At 50.0% G+C, this 19,102-nt stretch overlaps 1 protein-coding gene across 1 annotated transcript in view; it reads right to left on the bottom strand.

Annotated features, from left to right (window-relative positions):
- Nucleotides 1-19,102, bottom strand: part of LOC103259476 (myosin-16-like) — a 65,125-nt gene that overhangs the window by 21,407 nt on the left and 24,616 nt on the right. Inside the window, 10 exon segments of the mRNA XM_008057142.1 lie at nucleotides 2,915-3,001; nucleotides 3,803-3,859; nucleotides 4,289-4,379; nucleotides 5,751-5,896; nucleotides 6,091-6,177; nucleotides 9,084-9,188; nucleotides 10,039-10,266; nucleotides 11,922-12,095; nucleotides 15,089-15,170; nucleotides 16,378-16,514. Of these exon segments, the coding sequence (XP_008055333.1) occupies nucleotides 2,915-3,001; nucleotides 3,803-3,859; nucleotides 4,289-4,379; nucleotides 5,751-5,896; nucleotides 6,091-6,177; nucleotides 9,084-9,188; nucleotides 10,039-10,266; nucleotides 11,922-12,095; nucleotides 15,089-15,170; nucleotides 16,378-16,514 (1,194 nt within the window).

Below are 19,102 nucleotides of genomic sequence, written 5' to 3' on the forward strand. Positions count from 1 at the left end.
TTGCCTGAGCCCGTGGGTTCGAGACCCGCTTGGGCAGCGAGACCTTATTTTTACAATAAATCAAAAAATCAGCTGGGCATGGTAGGGTATGCCTGTAATTCCGGCTACTTGGAAAGCTGAGGCGGAAGGATCGCCGGAGCCCAGCAGGTTGAGGTTGCGGTGGCCGGAAGCGGCCACTGCACTCCAGTCTGGGCGACCGAGTGAAACTCCAACTCAAAAAAAAAAAAAAAAGGAAAAGAAAAGGAAACACTGAACTAGAATCTGCTTTTTTTTTTTTTTTTTTTTTGGCATAATGTTTGCAATGCATGATGTCTTAGGATTTGTAGAATTTGCATTTTAATGAAATCGCCACGATCTCATTAAAACGTACCCCAGTGTTTGAGAATCTCTGATCTCAACCAGTGTCCCAGCCTCTCCCGGACTCTGCTCATTCCCACTTGCCTCCCCTCTGTTTCCACTCGGGTCCCTCTACAACTCCAGTGTCCACCAGGTAGCCCCTCCTGGCTCCAGCTCTCATGGAGCTATTTTTTTCTTAACCCACTCTTCACTGCTACAAGTAGTCTCTTCATTAATGCTTCATCATTCAAACCATCTAGAATGATTTTGTTTCCTGCCAGGACCCTGACCACAGCTAGGCACAGGCTTCCGTTCTAGGCACTCACTACCCAATGGGAGGCCAGGATGGCAAGGAAGTGGATGTGAAGTCCAGAGAGTACCAGAGAGAGGGGGCCCACCTTTCCAGTAATGGGGGCACCCGTCCTGCTTTCTGCTGTGATGGAACATTTGTAGGAGAGCTGACTACACGAACTAGGGGAAGTGGGTCGTGTGGCTTCTACTGGTCCCCATGATATCTTCATATGACTTGGAAAAAGACACAGCCCTGCACTAGGAGGTGAGGTTCAGATTCTAGCCTCCACTTGCCTCTCAGTGGGGAGCGCTTGGAGTGTTCGGAGTGTGGGGTCACCCCCCTGTATTTGCCGTGTCTTGTATCTCCTGTATTCAGAGGCTTTGACATCTGGGTCCTTGCTGGCCCTGGAGGGATGCCCCCTCCGCCCCCACCCCAGGGATAGCCAATTCCTAGAGATAGCAAACAACTTATCCTTGAGTGCGCTATTCAAATGCAAACCAACCAATCCAGAGCCTGCAGCCCCAACCATCTCCTCTCCGGGGCTCTCACCTTCTGGGTTACTGAATTCTCACATCTCATCTGCCCTAATCACCCTTGGCCAAGTACCAGACAGCTTGGGGTTGCCCCTGTACCCCAGAGTCCACTGAGATCGTCCAAACTGGCCAGTCCTCGGCCTGTTTACTCTGCCTTGCTGTTCCTTCCCATGGAAACCGCAATAGAGATCCTTGTCTGCATTCCCCCCAACTCCCTGCCTCCTAGCTGATCCCAGTGTGTCCTGGTGCGCCCTGTGTGGCGTGCCGTGTCTCCCCCTCTTGGGAACTGTGAGTAACAATCTATTTTTTTGTTGTTGTTGAGTGGGAGTCTCACTCTGTCGCCCAGGTTGGAGTGCAGTGGCCGCTCCCGGCCACCGCAGCCTCGCCTGCTGGGCTCTGGCGATCCTTCCGCCTTAGCCTCCCGAGTAGCTGGAACTACAGGCGCGCGCTACCACACCCGGCTGATTTTTTTATTTATTGTAGAGATGAGGTCTCGCCAAGTTGCCCAGGCGGGTCGCGAACCCGGGGGCTCAGGCAATCCACTCACCTCAGCCTCCCAAAGGCTCGGGATTACAGGTTAAGCCACCGAGTCCGGCACAAGCTCTCTTTTCAAAGGCAGTCATCTCCTGGTTTGTTGGCCTTACCTACCTCCCATTTTTCTGTGAATCCACCATATTTAAATCACCTGCCCTCACAACCAGTCCGTATCCTGCTCCCATGAAGGAGCTGAGCAGAAAGTGAACAGAACCAGCCTCTCCTGAGTCTTTTTTTTTTCTCTTTTGGGTCAGATGCTCATGGCCACCCCAGCGTCAACCTGCTGGGCTCCGGCAGTTCTTCTGCCTCAGCCTTCCAAGTAGCCAGAACTACAAGTGCACACTACCACGCCTGGCTAATTTTTGATTTATTGCAGGCTGGTCGCGAACCCGCCTGCAATAAATCAAATCACTCACCTTGGTCTTCCAAAGTGTTGCAGTTACAGGCTGAGCCACCAAGCCCAGACCTTTTTTTTTTTTAAGTTGAAGCCTCACTCTATTGCCCAGGCTGGAGTGCAGTGGCATGCTCACAGCATCTTCGACCTGCTGGACTCAGGTGATCCTTCCACCTCAGGTTTCCAAGTAGCTGGAACTACAGGCATGCGCTACCATGTCTGACTATTTCTTTCTTTCTTTCTTTTTTTTTTTTTTGAGTTGGAGTCTCACTCTGTCACCCAGACTGGAGTGCAGTGGCCGCTCCCAGCCACCGCAGCCTCGACCTGCTGGGCTCTGGCGATCCTTCCGCCTCAGCCTTCCAAGTAGCTGGAACTACAGGCGCGCACTACCACGGCCGGCTAATTTTTTTTTTTTTGATTTATTGTAGAGATGAGGTCTCGCCAGGTTGCCCAGGCAGGTCTCAAAACCGCGGGCTCAGGCAATCCACTCACCTCAGCCTCCCAAAGTGCTGGGATTACAGGCTGAGCCACCGAACCCGGCTCTTTCTTTCTTTTTTTATTGCAGAGACAAGGTCTTACCAAGTTGCCCAGGCTGGTCTGGAACCCCTGGGCTCAGGCAGTCCTCTCAACTAGGCCTCCCAGAGTGCTGGGATTATAGCCTTCAGCCACTATGCCTAGCCTCTGAGCCTGTTCTTTACTATTCATTGGTTCCTCCTCAAGCTCATTGCAGGAACTCAGCAAATACTAACTGGTGACAGTCCAACATTTTTTTCTCCCTGCAGGCAGGCAGGGCTGGGGGTTTCCGGGCCCTATAGGATGGGATACCTGAGCAGATGTGGCACCACCAGCTTCCTCCAGCCTGTCGCTGAGGTCTTCGAGGTCCCGAGACAGGTCGCTGCGTTGTTTTTCCACCTGAGGAGAGTTTTTTGTTTTGTTTTTGGTCTTGCTATGTTGTCCAGGCTGGTCTTGAATTCCTGGGCACAAGCAATCCTCCCATCTCAACTTCCCAAGGTACTGGGATTACAGGCGTGAACCCCCACACTCGGCCGGGGAGAGATTTAATACTGATGGAGGCCACCCAGAGCTCCTTTTTCTCTAATAAAGAGCACAATGACTGCATCTTGTCTGAGAAGCCAGGGCCTGAGCTTGGGGAACCCTGCACCCTGCCGGCCATCCCACAGGCTCAGTGAAAGACACTGTCTGTCCTCCCCATGCTGGGTGGTCATTAATGCCCATCTCATCCCCACCCCCATCCGATTTGGCTGACTTTGGGGCTGAGCACACTGATTCGTCTCCCACCAGCTTTCTGGTTTCATCGCCCTGTAGAATCCCCACCCTCAAGCCTGTCTTCACTTTTTGCTCTTCCTGACACATGCTCCTTTCATACCTTTGTACCTGTGAAGGTAGGTGCTATTTTATTCCCTTTGCCTAAAGAGTCCTCTCTGTTGGCCTGTTGAATTTGATCTTTGCGGTACTAGCCTCTTCTCTTCTGAACTCATGCCACATATAGCATCTCTGCCTTTTACCGAATAATTACTGTGGATGGGTAGCACAGTTCCCGGTGCACAGGAGGTGTTCAAGAAACAACTAGACTTTTTGGCTGGACACCTGTCCCCACAATTGGTTTCCTGAGTGGGAGTTTCTACTCATGGTGGGTTGTGTGGCTGCTGTGAGGCCCTCTGACTCCAGAAGGGGTGAAAGTGTTTCATTTACCTTGGCTCTCATTGCTCTCTCAGCTTCCAGTTCTTCCTCTAGCTCTTCAATTCGAGCCTAGAAGACACAGAAGGAGACAGACAAGGGGGAGTTCATCTCTCCTGTGAAAAGTTAGAGTTACCCACTTGGCCTTTTAGGATGGAAAGTAGGGATGGCCATTGTCAAAAACAGAGAGAAACAGGTTCCAGAGAGCACATGCAAAGGCTCTGAGGCAGGAGGGGGTCTGTCATGTGTAAGACATAGCCAGGCGCCCATATGGCTGGACAGAGTGCTGGGGGTCACTAAAGGAAGAGGTCAGAGAGAGAGCAGAGGTCAGAGGTTGGAGTGCTATTGTAAGGACTTTGGATTTAACCCTGAGTGAGGTGAACATGGATCAATCCCCAAGGACTCCAAGGCAGTCTTAACAGCTAAGTAGCTGATGTGAACAAAGGGTATAGGAAAGTGCATTTGAAAAGGAGAGTTTGGGATTTGTGGTCCTGGACATACCTGGTGTTCCTTCAGTTTCCGCTGCAGTGTAGAATTCAGAGATTGCTCATCCTCATATTTCGAGTTGACGGAATTTATTTCCAAGTCCCTCCTGCAAGGGAAGGTTTGTCTCCTGAGGAAAGGTTCTGAAGGTAGACCAGCGAACTGGGGAGGGCATGGAACCTGGGCTGCTTGAGGAGGCCTTGAACCTGCTGAAACCCACTCACCTCCAACCTCTGGCTTTCCAAGGTGACAGCCCAGAAGTTTTTGGTGGTTTATAGAGCAGTCAGACGCAGAATCTGCTCCATGGGCTTTTCATCACTCGCTCATTCATTCTTTTACACTTTAAATAATGTGGTACATGTTTACTGAGCACCTACTGTATCGCACACATTGTTCTGGGCTCTGTGGACACATCAGTGAGCAAAAGGAGCAAATCAGTGCTCTGGTGCAGCTTGCATTCTAGAAGCTCCAGAATCACATTGATTCTTTGCCTTTTTAGGAAGCACTTCTCCTCCAAAATCCTTCCGGAAGGAGGCCCTGCTTCCTTTGGAATTCCATATTCAAGAAGCCACACATGTGAACTAAGATGCCAGAGATCAAGGGGGATGAGGAGGATGGGCAGGTCACACTCACTGTCTGGTAGGCCATGGAAGAAATGTGTCAAGATACGGATACAGCTGCACCCGTCCGTCAAAGTGGTCTGTGGTGCTTTCGAATGTTGAACCAACCCTGCATCCTGGGGAATGAAGCCTACTTGGTCATGGTGGATGATTTTTGAGATGTGTTTTTGGATCTGATTTGCTAGAATCTTGTTGAGGATTTTTGCATCTATGTTCATCAGGGATATTGGCCTGTAGTTCTCTTTCTTTGTTGAATCTTTACCCTGTTTGGGTATCAGTGTGATGTGAGCTTTGTAAAATGATTTGGGGAGGGTCTGTGGAGCTTTCAAACTGTGTTGGTCAGATATACATCCAAGATGCATCATCCAAATCCTACTCTCTAAGAGCGTTCATGATCTCACTTCTCTTTATCTCCATCCCCTCAGCCACTTGCTCAGTTCAGCTTCTTGCCTGGACTGTTGCAGTAGCCTCATGACTGTCTTCCTGCTTCCAGTGTTTCTCCATCCCACCTTCCTTCCAGGTTATTAATGGAATGATATTGACAAACTCACTGTCTGGTAGGCCATAGAAGAAATGTGTCAAGATACGGATATAGCTGCACCCTCCCCTGCCCTTAAGGGCTCAGTTCACAGTTTTTATGAAGTCTCCCTGCCCAGCTGAGTCCTCAGAGTTCCAGGGCGGTGGTACTCATGTCCTTCCCACAAGTGTCTTTCCCCGTGCCTGGCACATAGCAGGTGCTTGGGACACGCATTCATGAATGTGATGCCCTCAGCCCAGTGCCTGGCTCCTAGCACCGTCTAGGCAGCTTCGGCCATTGCTAACATCATGACGGAAAAAAATGAATGATGACACAGACATACTTTTTCACCACCTCCTCGAGATCCAGCTTGGAACGCTCCATCTCATTGAGGTTATCAATGGTCATCTTCAGGTCACTCTCTGCTTTCCGACGGGCCTTTTCTACCTCCGCCCGGATTTTCTTCTCCTGTTCCCAGTTATCCTCCAGCTATAGTGACAAGAAAAGCAAGAGAAGGAGGGGAGTCTGAGGCCAGAAGGCAAGAAGGAGCCAGACCGGGCCTGGCCCTTGGCTGTGGCATCAGAAAGGCCCTCATGCCTGTGGGGCTGTGTCATTCTGAGGTTCCTGTGTCCTGGGTTGGGCCTGGTCCCTGTGTCATAGAAACAGCCCCGGCAGCAGGGTACCTCATGGATCTGGGTGTTCAGCTTGCTGTTGTTCTTGGTCAGGTGGTTCACCTTGTCCTCCTCAGCTTGCAGGTCATCCAGGGTTTTCTGGAAGAAAGGATACACACGTGTGTCCCGCGAGGCATAGCAGGAGTGGCGGAATAAGTCCGGTTCTCAGTCGTCACTTCTGAGCTATGTGGCCCCCAGACTTAAGGGAGTCAAGTTGACTTTGGTAAGTAGTTGCTGAGTGCACCTGCAGACACACCTGAGTACCCATCAGGGGGAAATTCAGAGGCTCTGGTACTCCAGGGGACATTTCGGAAATCTGTGGGGTGTTTTTGGTTGTCACAATGGTTGGAGGCCCCACTGACATTTAGGGATGCTGTGATTCGTGACTCTAGGAATGCTGGAGGTTCCACCTTGCTTTGGATAATCCGGCACCATGAAGAATAACTCTGCAGACCCCATGCCTGACGTCACACCCAGGCGTTTGTGTAATAAAACCACTTAATAGTCTTCTGAATCTAGACCCCAGCACCCCTTTATGTGTAACTCAGCATTCTTTTTCATTTAGTATGCACTACATTAAAAACATCAAACAAAATTTTTTTTAAAAATGGGGTCTTGCTCTGTTATCCAGGCTGGAGTACAGTGGTGTGATCATGGCTCACTGCAGCTTTGACCTCCTGGGCTCAAGTGATCCTCCAGCCTCAGCCTTCCGAGTAGCTGAAACTACAGGTGCACATCACCATGCCCAGCTTTTTTTTTTTTTTTTTTTTGGTAGAGATGAGGTCTTGCTGTATTGCCCAAGCTAATCTCAAATTCCTGGTCTCAAGCAATCCTCCCACCTTGGCTTTCCAAAGTGCTGGGATTACAGGTGTGAGCCACTGCACATAGCTACACTATATTTTTAAAGAGTCATCTACCATGAAAACTGAAAGAAGACTTATCTGTTATTGTTGTTCAAAATTTCCCCAAGAGTTAATCATTCTGTAAACCACCTCCCTGATGTCAGCCACACCTTGCTATCTGAGTCACACATCCTCCTATGCTCATCTCCTAGGTAATCTGCCTGAGCTTTTACACGTTGATAACTGTATTATTTAGTATAAATTACTTTTCATTCATTTCTGCTTTTTATCGAAGAACAGGCTATAGATTTTTTGAAGTTATGTATTATTTATAATTTTTACTTTAAGTTACAAAGAGCACATTCCAAAATACAGTCGATCTTCATTATTTATGAATTCTCTATTTGCCCACTCACCTACTCACTGAAATGTACTTTAATTTCAAATCAACACTCACAGCACTTTCATGGTCATTTGCAAATGTGTGCATGGTGGGATAAACTTTAAGTTGCTCCATGCATGCCTTGCCAGCTGAACAAGGTGACATTCTGTCTTCTTGTTTCAGCTCTTATACTGTAAACAAGTGTCCTGTTAATGCTCTACTTAGTGTCACTTGTTTTACATTTTTTTCTTTTTGTCCGTCATTTCACTGTTTAATATGGCCCCCAAGCAATGTTGAAGTCTGTTCGGAGTTTCTAAGCATAGGAAGGCTGTGGTGTGCCTTAGGGAGAAAATACATGTGTTAGATAAATGTTGTTCAGGCATCAGTGATAGTGCTGTTGGCTGTGAGGTCAATGTTAATGAATCAACGCTATGTATAAAATAAGATGTCTTTAAACTGACACATAAAACAAAATAATGGCCAAGTGTGGTGGCTCATGCCTGTAATCCCAGCACTTTGGGAGACAGAGGTGAGAGGATTGCCTGAGCTCAGGGATTTGAGACCAGCCTGAGCAACATGGTGAGACCTCGTCTCTACAGTCAATTAAAAAAAAAATCAGCCAGGTGTGGTGGCACATGCTTATGGTTCCAGCTACTTGGTAGGGTAAGGCAGAAAGATCACCTGAGCCCAGCAGGTCGAGGCTGCGGTGGCTGTGAGCCTGGTGACAGAGTGAGACTCCAACTCTAATAATAATAATAATATATTGACCATAGTTGTATGTATTGTGTGTAGTTTGATGCAAAAGTTATGACCAGAGGCTTGCAGAAACCTAGCCCTATATTTCCCCTAGGAGCAGTGGTTCATATTTGCTAATTCAATGTTTGTGGCAACTTTTTAGAACATAAATACTATGAATACAAGAATCAACTGTATTTGTTATAAAAGGGGGCCTTGGGCCGATATAACTGAGAATTAGTGTTTAAGGGAGGTAGATCCAGAGACAGCAGAAAAAAGGACTTGGGGGACATGCTGTGGATTCATGGTGTCAACAAACACAGAGTCTACTGTCCAGCTTTTGATTTTGACTTGCTCTTTGTGCCAGTGTCTCTGGAGGTCAGTGCCGGTCAGTCAGAGCTGGCTCTGCATTCAGGAGCCTGAGCTGGTAACAGCAGCCCTGGGAAAGTAGTGTGCTCTCCCCATGACCTCAAGAGCTCATGGTGCGTTGTTACCATGGTATAGATGAACTAGGTTCACTGAGTCTTTAGAGCTCACAGGGCACTTTCATACACCCCACTCCATCCTTACCACTCCAATGACCACACCTTCCAGTGTGCCTGGGCCCAATATGACTCATAATTATCTTCTTATTTTTTAGTTTTTCTGTAGAGACGAGGTCTTGCTATGATGCCCAGGTTGGTCTTGAACTCCTGGGCTCAAGCAGTCTTCCCAAAGTGCTGGGATTACAGGCATGAGCCACTGCACCCAGCCCTGACTCATAATTATTAATAGCTCCCTCTTTCACTCTTAAAACTGTCCTCATTTAAATGATAAATTATATGGTCACCCGCTTATAATAAACCTGGAAGGAAGGCAGCAAGATGTGACCACATCTACCTCACTGTTGAGGAGATTGTGATTTAGGGAGGTTCCTTGACTTCTCCAAGGCCCCCAACTGAGGAGCCACAAAGCCAGGATTTGAACGCGGGGCTCCAGGCTCCACACACAAAGCACTTTGTACCAGGCTCCACCCACTCTGCTGGGGGGGATGCAGGGAAACCCACCTGGTGTAGCTCCTCCAGGGCTCTCTTCTCCTTCTGGAGCTTGGCAATGGAATCCTCCCGGAGCGAGAGGTCCCCGGTCAGGGTGCGGACCTTGTGATCCAGAGCCTGGAAACCGGGACAGGGAGAGAGATGGGTCCTTAAACTTGAAAACAGCCTTCATGAGGAGAGGGGGAGGTCCCCAGCTTGAGTGCACCCTAGAGTCTCCTGGGAGCTTGAGAAATGCCCAGGCCCAGGGCACGTCCCAGACCAACCATGTCAGTATCCTAGGGGTGGAGCAGAGCAGCAAGAACCACCAGGTCAGGCTGTGGCATGCCTTGCAGGGAAAATGCATGCACCCCAGTCATGCAGGAGTCAGCACCAGTGGCTGGTCAGACTCTGGGTGGGCAGGTTGGGTGGGCGAGTCAGGTTCCTGCCAGACCTACCCAGCCAGAGTCTGCCCCTTATCGGTGGTTTGTATGCACATCACAGCTGGAGGAGCACAGGTAAGGCAGAGTCCTCCCACCCACTCTGCAGGTAATCCCCACCTGTGACGGCAGGGAATGGACCTTGGGGCTAAGGGCTAGCAGACGGCTTTAGGAGCCTGGACTCCCCCAGGGAGCTGCTAGGAGGAGCAGCAACTGCTTGTTTGGCCAGAAATCCAACAGCTGAAGTTAACGCCTTTACCATGATAAGAACAGCTCTCAGTCAGCTGCTCAGCCCACAGAACTTTCTGCAGAGATGGGCACATTCTCCACCTGTGCCATCCAGTGCAGTAGCACTTAACACATGCGGTCATTGAGTACTCGAGATATGGCTAGTGCGACTGAGGGACTGCATATTAGGCTGCATTGAGTTAATTGAAGTTACAATAGCCCCATGTGGCTAGTGGCCAGGGCACTGAGCGTGGCCCCTGCAGGTGAGCGAACTGGATGCTCAGGCCTGAGAGCAGTGTAGCGGGGCCCAGGCGGCTCCTCACCTGCTTCTCCTTCTCTGTCTTGGCCAGCGTCGTTTCCAGGCCCTCCAGGTCCCGTTTCAGGTCACTCAGCTCCCCCTCCAGCTTGCGCTTGGTCGCGCTCAGGGAGGATGCCACGCCCTCCTCCTCTTCCAGTCGCTCCCGCATGTCCGAGATCTGGCTCTCCAGATCCATCTTGGTCTTCATCATTTGGGTCAGACGCTCCTCTGCATCACTCAGGTTCTCTTGCTCCTGTTGGAAGAAAGACCCCCAGTTGAAGAAGGCGGGGTCTGGGTATTTGCAAGGAACCCAAAGACCATCACTAAGACAGCGGACAGGTCTTGGGCTGATAGACCCTGGACAAATGTGTCCTGGAGGTTGGACAAGGAGCTGGCTTAGCTCCAAGTTCCTGTTGTGATGTGTGTGGCAAAGTAAAGTCTAGGAGTGTGTTCCAGGATGAGCATCATCACCTGGAAGCAACAGCTCAGGCCCCGTCCGAGACCTGCAGCATCCAAATCTGCATCAACCCAGGTGATCGACTGCACCTTAAGTTGTCACCAGGGTGGTCTAGAAGTTGAGGATGTCCAGGCAGGATGCCTCTGTAGTCAGGCTCTGCCATCTTATCCACTGACCCCGGGTTTTCTTGCCCTTCCATATATGTCCTGGAGACTGGGATACCCACCCACGTCACACCCAGCATTGCTCTGGTGCTGCCATGTGAACAAACCATTTCCCATCCATGGCTCCTCCTCACCACAACCCTGTGAAGCAAATGAGGTAGGGGTACAGTTTCTAGGTGAGGAGACAGAAATTCAGAAGGAGATGGAAACTCATGAAAAATCACATGGACTCAAGGGGCAGATGAGGGGGTGACCAACTTGGTGTCCACTGAGGCCTCCGAGACGAGGCCAGTGGGGTCAAACAACTCTGGCCACACAGTCAAAAGACCTGCACCAGCTGTGTGATTTTTGGTGTTACATGGCATAACTATCCTGAAATTCCATTCTCTGCCTGCAAAATGAGGGAAATCACCATTGTGAGGCCTAAAGGGATGGAACACGCGGAGGCGCTTCTATAAACGGAAGATTCTTTTGTCATTGTGGTCTCGCTCAGCCTCCACAAACATAAAATCGGCACTAGCTTGAGCAACTTCTCAGGAGCATCAAGAGGACACCGAGAAACAACTGTGGAGGCAGCACTGGGGACAACGCAAGCACCACACACACACACTCCTGTGGCAGAGGAGGGAGGGCTGAAGATGGAATCAGGCCCCTTCCAGCCCTGGGTTTTCTACCGATGGGCTTGGGATCTTGATCAAGTCTCCAAGTGCCTGCCAAACTGAGTATTCTACTCTGTGTGACCGGTGACGATAGAGGGTCTGGCAGGTGGTTGTGAGAAGGAGCAGGAGAAACTTCATAAACCAGAATGATCCCGCCAGTGAGTGCACTGTGGGACCTTTGGTCAGGCATACTACGGAAAGCATGTCATTTATTCTTCTCTGCTGTGCTTCCCCTGGAAGGCGGGGAAAGCGGGGCACAGAGAGGGAAGCTGCTAAGGTCACACGGCAGAGCCAATCTCTGACTCCAGTGGGCGCTCTGCCCACCATATCGCATGGCTGCCATCCATGGACGTTCCTCACAGGCAGGGCACGCTGCTGTGTGCCCAGCCTGCTACTGTGTGCGAATAGGAATTCGATGGAGTCTTTTTGGCAGTTGGGTTAAGGGTGTCATTGTAATAAAAGGACGTGAGAAGCCTGGGGAATGTCCTCATGGTCTGGAGGGACACAGCTTTTCTGAAGAGTCCCTCCTTCCTCCCTCCCTGGGTCTAACCAAAGCATCCCTAGGAGTCTGGGCAGTTGCCAAGGGCCCCCCTGCCCTTCCCCCGTTTTTCTCTGGGACCCCACATACAGCCTGCAGCTGGATTGTGAGGTCGTTCTTCTCCTGGCTGAGTGTGGCCGTCTTCTCTTCCAGCTCCTTGACCTTGTTGATCAGCTCCTGGGTCTTGGCCATGGCACTCCTCAGCTCCTCCTCCTTGGCCTTCATCTCCTCCTCTTGCCGAGCTACATTCAGGAGCGGCTTGACCTGGGTGATGAGCAACATCAAAGCATGTTAGGAGAGTGGGCTTTGCCTGGGGCTGCGTGGGGCCGTGGGGTCTCCATCACAGACACTATGGCACAGCAGCACTGTGGTGGGAAGCAGCTCTTGGCTGCAGCCCTGCAGGTGACATCCTTCACAGGGGCTGCGGTGCCATGAAGCCTCCCCAGCCTCACAGAGAAAGCCCATCTGCAGTTACGACCAATTCTTAGGATTTTTTTTGATCCAGAGAGATATGTAGTAGGTGTCCCCAGCGTCCAGCTGCCCTAGTGCTTATGTCCGTTCTGCACGTGTGTATATTCCAGGAACCCTGGCGAAACACACGACTTTGAGTTCCCTTCTCTTTGTTACTGACTGGTTTCTCCCTCCCTCTGCCTATGTCTCTCTATTTCTATTTCTGTCTGTCTCTCCTGTTTTTCTTTCTGTCTGACCCCCCTCTCTGTCTCTGTCTCTCTGTGTCTGTTTCTGCCTCTATCTCTTTCTGTCTCTCTGTCTTCCTCTCAGTCTCTGTCTCTCTTTCTCCCTCTCATGCTGCGTCTCTGTCTGTCTCTCTCTGTTGCCTTCTCTGTCTTTCTCTCTGTTTCTTTTCTTTCTTTCTCTTTGAGTCAGAGTCTCACTCTGTCTCACCCAGTCTGAGTCTCACCCAGTCTGGGGTGCAGTGGCACAGTCATGGTCACTGCAGCCTCGACCTGCTGGGCTCAGGCAATCCTACCACCTCAGCCTTCCAAGTAGCTGCAACCACAGGCATGCGCCACTATACCTGGCTAATTTTTTTTTTTTTATTTATTGTAGAGATGAGGTCTCACCATGTTGCTCAGGCTGGCCTCGAACCCCTAAGATCAGGCAATCCTCTTGCCTCCACCTCCCTAAGTGCTGGGATTACAGGTGTGAGCCACTGAGCCTGGCCATCTTTCTCTCTGTTTCTAGCTCTGTCTCTCTCATTTTCTGTGTGTGTGTGTGTGTGTGTGTGTGTGTGTGTGTGTGTCTGTCTCTATCTGACTTCCTCTTTTTCTCTTTCTCTCTTTCTCTCTGTGTGTCTCTCACTTTCACTTCTTTCATCTTCTCTCAACATGAATTTCCCACTCTCACCTTGGCCTCACAGACCTTGCACAAGGTATCCTCTGCTCACCTTCCATCCTGGCTCAGCTGATACTTCCTGCCTCTGACTGTACCCTTTGCCCCCATGTCTGTAAGGCTGGGCCTTCTTTGCTGTTTAGCCAGAGCAGTAACTCCTGTTCTGCACCCATAGAATCTATCTGGACCTCTCGATGCACTTGGCACTTCCCACCCTACATTGGCGTGCCAGGGTCCATAGGTCCCATCACCTGTATTCCTCTGCCCTGTGCCTGCAAGCCGGTCAGAGATCTCTCCTGCCTGCTTTGGGTTTCTCCAGCACTGAGCACAGCCAACGGGAGAGGCCTTCTGGGAATATTACCTGAGTCAATGAATACATTTCCTAGCAGGGCAAACACCCTGGGCATGGATTTGGGAGGAGGAATTGCCTCTCTTGGAAGATAACAGATACATCTCATTGACTGCCAGCCTGGCGTTTGGGATCTGGGATGTTACAGTGGCAAAGTTCACCTGAAAAGGTTACAGGAAGCACCACAGCTTGTAACTGTGTAATGCTTTTTATTCCACAGAAGCCTGCTACAAGTGTGTTTTTTCACTGACCCATCCTATCTGGTTTTGTTAAATAAGATTACGGTACAGTTAAAACACTAGGAGGAAAGAATTTTTAAACTAGTTAGAGCAGGACCGTGCTTTGTCATATCTAATTAGTAAAGAACAGAGAGGTTTACATCTGTTGTCACTGTGTCCTGCTCAGAAGGAATGTCGGTCTGGGTTTTCCCCAAGTATAATCGGACTCCAAGAGGGCCATTCAAGCGTTACATAGAAACCCTTTGATTTGCGTTGTCACATAGTTACTATAACGGGTAATTTAAAAAAATGAAAAAGACCATATCAAATTCACAATTTTATAGGTAGCATTAGTTTAGGATGAGATCAAAGTAGATAAGAGTACAAAGTTTTCTCCTAAACTAAAAATTTCAAGATAAAACAGTGAATTGACTAAAGGAAGAAGGCCACAGGAAGAAGATTGGGAAGTCAGACAGTGCCAGTGATGACTGGGCTTTGAGGGATGCTCGGCTAGATTCCTCTCCCATTTCAGGCCCTCCAGGGGGCCGGCCTGCATGTGGGTACCTTTGGGGATGCAGGATTTACTGCCCCTCCCTTTCCATTTGTGGTCAGCACGGATTGTTAATGAGTTGTTTCCTCCGGGGAGTGGAAAGAAGCTTCTTTGTGAGCTGTGGAGACCTCAGGGCCACCAGAGATGACTCAGCCTGTCTGCATTCCCCACATGGTCACCCAAAAAACACTGTCCTCCTGTCTCCTGAACACAGCTGCCCTGCTTCCTCTGGTGCCCAGGGGCATGTTCTTTCTGAATGGTGGCCCCAACCGGGGAGTGATTTGACCCACGTGTAGTGGAATGGCTTGTGGACATCAAAATGGACCCACGGTCCTCATTGCTGTTTTGGAAGAACGAGAAAATGAGAGACCAGACCTCATCATTTCTTGAGATCCCTCCAGCTCTGAGGCCAAGATCCCGTTGAAGGAGTTGAAAACACCTACCTGCCCAGGGTCAAGGGGTCATAACCAAGCCTACTTTTCTTTGGTGGGGGTGGCACAGCTCTCTACCTTAAGTGGATTTTTATTTTGAGAGATGAGATGGAAGGTGGAAAGACATACATGCTTTTTCTCAGGGAGGAATTAGCCCCCATCTGGGAGGAGGCCAGACTCCTTTGTCTCCAAGGGTCCCTCAGTTTCAGACTGTCCTGGGGTTTCCCACCCCCGAGAAGCACCTCCGACCAGCCCACAGGCAGCAGGCACCTCCGCTGGTTTGGACTTGAAACTGTATAGAGAAGGACTTGTATTAGTTGACCCCTGTTAGAAGTTGAATTGCATCCTCCCAAACTCACCTTGTTGTAGAGTTTCCACCAGCCCCAGAAGCGCAGCTGCAGGAACTTGCGCACGTTGCGCTGAATGACCTTCAGGCCGATTCTGCAGAGAGAACCCAGGATTGCATAGGTTAAAATGAAGGCCTCGGCTGGGCTTGGTGGCTCAGCCTGTAATCCCAGCGCTTTGGGAGGCCAACGTGAGTGGATTACCTGAACCCGTGGGTTCGAGACCCGCTCAAGACAACTTGGCGAGACCTCATCTCTACAATAAGTCAAAAATTAGCCAGGCAGGGTAGCGTGCGCCTGTAGTTCCAGCTACTTGGAAGGCTGAGGCAGAATGATCGCTGGACCCCAGCAGGTAGAGGCTGCAGTGGCCGGGAGCCTGCCACTGCACTCCAGTCTGGGCGACAGAGTGAGACTCCAACTCAAAAAAAAAAAAAAATGAAGGCGTCAAGACCTGACCACCCTGCTGAAGGGAGTGGGCAGGGAATAGAAGCCAGTGGATTTACTTTGCCCAGACACAAAGGTACTCTCAAGACCCAACCTTGCCCAGGTAGTCCAGGGAAGTGAGATCCAGGCTGGGGTCAGGGCTTGTTAAAGTCAAGGGGCCAAGATGGAATCTGATGAAACTGGGTTCCCCAGGGCTCAAGTGATCTTCCTGCCTTAGCTTCCTGAGCAGCTAGGACTACGGGTGCATGCCAACTCACCCAGCTACATTTTTTAAATTTTTATAGAGACAGGCTCTCGCTTTTTTGCCCAGAATGGTCTTGAACTCCTGGCCTCAAGTGATCCTTTCATCTTGACCCCCCCCCCAACATGCTGGAATTACAGGCATGAAATACCATGCCTGGTCAGGTGGGCCATTTATAATGACTGGTGTCCATGTTAAAAGTGGGAAGATGACGTGAAGACACAGAGACACAGGCAAAACACGTGAAGATGGAGGTGGAGGCAGAGACCGGAGTGATGAAGGCCAAGCAATACCTAGGGGGACCAGGACTGGAACAGCAAGAAAGGACCCTTTCCTAGAGGCGTCAAAGGGACCATGGCCCTGCCAGCCACCTGGCTATGGACTATGGCCTCCAGAACAGTGAGAGAATAAGTTCCTGTTGTTTTAAGCCCCCTGGCGTGTGGCACTTAGTCACAGCAGCCTGAGGAGATGAATACAGGTCCCAAACAAGGTTCCCAGTTGGGGCTGGCCAAGACACTGATGTCACCCCTCACCCGCCACCTGGCATGGCTGATGGAGCTGACCACTGAGTGTGTGTGTGGCTTCAGTGGCCCTTCCTGTCAGTGTTTGTGAACGCTACCTTCGTTCCAGCATCTTCTTGAACTCGACCCTCATGAGGAAACCCCGGAGTCGACACTGCAGCATCGTCATGATCTTGGCCAGACGGTCATCCCTCATGTCCTCAAGCTTGGCCAGGATGCCCGCTCGGAAGAACACCTGAGGAAAGAGGCATTCCTGAGAAAAGCCTGCTGTCACCCATCAACAGTCACTTGGAGGAGTTTTAAAACAAAGACCTAGAAGGTCAGAAGGGTCCTTGAAGGCGAAGAGACCCAGTCTGGTGCCTATATTCAAGGCCCCAAGAAAACAGCTGGCCAGACCTGGACACCTTCAATGGCAGGGCCTCCACAAAGAGCCTCAGCATCTATCTACTCCTGCTGGGGTGCCCCTTGGCTTCTCCTAGAGCCACGATGGGCTCCAGTCCTGGTTTGCACTTACTAGCTGGCTTCCCTGGACACATCTCCTCACTTCTCAGAGCTTCATCTCTTTATCTGTGAAATGGGGACACTGGTCCCTCCCTTGAAGGTTTGCCATAAGGATGAAATGAGATAATGCGTGGAAAAGTCCTGTGAAGCTCTAAGTGCAGTGTGGTAGATTATAATCCTCACGTTATGGTGATTGCCTGGCAGCCAGGGTGGCAAGGGACTTTCCTTCCTTATCACCACATAAAGCAGTCTTTATAGACAGAGTCGCTACAGGACCTGGGCATAGGAGAGGGGATGGTCACTAGTGGAACAAGGGGGTGAGGAGGTGGTTGACTTTCTCAGAACAAAAGGCAGAGTTTTACCATGGCTACAATATTTTAAGCTTTGAGTTGTGGTGTGTGCGTGAGATTCATCCCCAGGAAGACAAGGCCAACTTTGCAATGTGTGTTAGAGCTGGAAACACCCAGCCTCAGGGAAATGTGAAGAAACTACCCTCTCCCACTTGTAACATGTCAGACTTCTGATAAAACAAGTGTTGGCAAGGATGTGGATCAAGGGGAGGGTGAATTACTGCAAGGATTTTGGAAGACAGTTTATTTAGCATTCCCTCGTCAAGCTAGGCATTTGCAAAACCCTGGAACAGCATCTTCCTCAGCATGGATCTCAGCCCTGGCTGCACATCACAGCTGCCTGGAGGGCTTTGGAAGGTGCAGAAGCCTGGGCACAAGGGATTTCAAACAGAATTTCTGCTCAGGCATTATTACTTTTAAACCTCCCCGCCCCTAGTCCAGACGCATTGGCTGACCTGTAATCCCGACACTTTGGGAGGCCAACACAGGTGAATTGCTTGAGGCCAGGAGTTCAAGACCAGCCTGGGAACATAGCAAGAGCCCGTCTCTATAATAAAAATAAAATTAACTGGGTGTGGTGGCGCACACCTATAGTCCTAGATACTCATGAGGCTGAGGCAGGAGGATCACTTGAGCCCAGGAATTCAAAGCTGCAGTGAGCTGTGATCATACCACTGCTCTCTAGCCAGCTGGGTGACAGAGACACTGTCAAAACAAAACAAAACCCCAAAAAGACAAACCCCCAAAGTCAAAAACAAAAAAACAGAGTATTCTAATGTACAGCTAAGGTTGAGAACTTTGTTCTAGGTCAGGCTTGATGGCTCAGCCTGTAATCTCAGTAATTTGGGAGGACAAGGCGAGTGGATTGCCTGAGCCCGTGAGTTCGAGACCAGCCCGGGGAACTTGGCGAGACCTTGTCTCTACAATTAACAAAAAATTATCCAGATGTGGTAGTGCACACCTGTGGTTTCAGCTACTTGGAAGGCAGAGGCAGAAGGATCACTGGATCCCAGGTGGTCAACACTGGGATGGCCATGAGCGTGCTACTACATGCCAGCCTGGGCAACAGAGTGAGACTCCGATTCAAGAAAAAAAAGAATTTTGTTCTAGAGAAATTCTTTACAGCATCATGGGCCAGGATGTTCATAGCAGCAAGGTCTCTACTGTCCAAGCTGGAGTACAGTGGCCTGATTGATTATAGCTCACAACAGCCTTGAATTCCTGGACTCAGGTGATCCTCCTGCCTCAGCCTCTCCTGAGTGGTTGGGACTACAAGCACACCCCACCACGTTTGACTAATTTTTCCATTAGTTTGTAGTGATGGAGTCTCACTTGTTGTTGCCCAGGCTGGCTTTGAACTCCTGGATCTCAAGTGATCCTCTTTTCTTGGCCTCTCAAAAGTGCTGTGATTACAGGTATGAGCCACCACACCCAGCCACATTTTTGGTGTTTAAGTAAATTCACTGATGCTTGCTATATTTTTATGTGTCATAATGTAATAACTTTTTTTCACAGGCTTCAAATAGGACCTAATAGAAACTTCCAGAAGGATAGAAGGCATCAGGAGACCTGCATTCTGGCCTCAGCCTGCCTTAAATGTGCCATGCGTGTGACCTTGGTCAAGTCATCCTCCTTTGGGGGGGCCCGGGGCTCCTCTTGTCCAGAGATAATTCCAACTGCAGGCCTCTGAGACCTCCCAGCTTCGAGAACCTGCGATTCTACACATAGGATCAGGGAGTAGAGCCCCCAACTGAGCCCATATGGAAAAAGGATGGAAAAGAATGCTCCCCAAGAAAAATCCTCCGAGGAGCTAAATATCACAAAGTAGAAAAATTGGACTTGATTTCATAAAATATCTCCTGATATTTCTTTTCTTTTTCTTTTTTTTTTTTTTGGAGTTGGAGTCTCACTCTGTCGCCCAGACTGGAGTGCAGTGGCCCGCTCCCGGGCTACCGCAGCCTCGACCTGCTGG

Source organism: Carlito syrichta, unplaced genomic scaffold, assembly GCF_000164805.1.
Source record: "Carlito syrichta isolate Samal-C Ts95f unplaced genomic scaffold, Tarsius_syrichta-2.0.1 Scaffold302779, whole genome shotgun sequence".
In the NCBI taxonomy this organism is placed as follows: domain Eukaryota; kingdom Metazoa; phylum Chordata; class Mammalia; order Primates; family Tarsiidae; genus Carlito; species Carlito syrichta.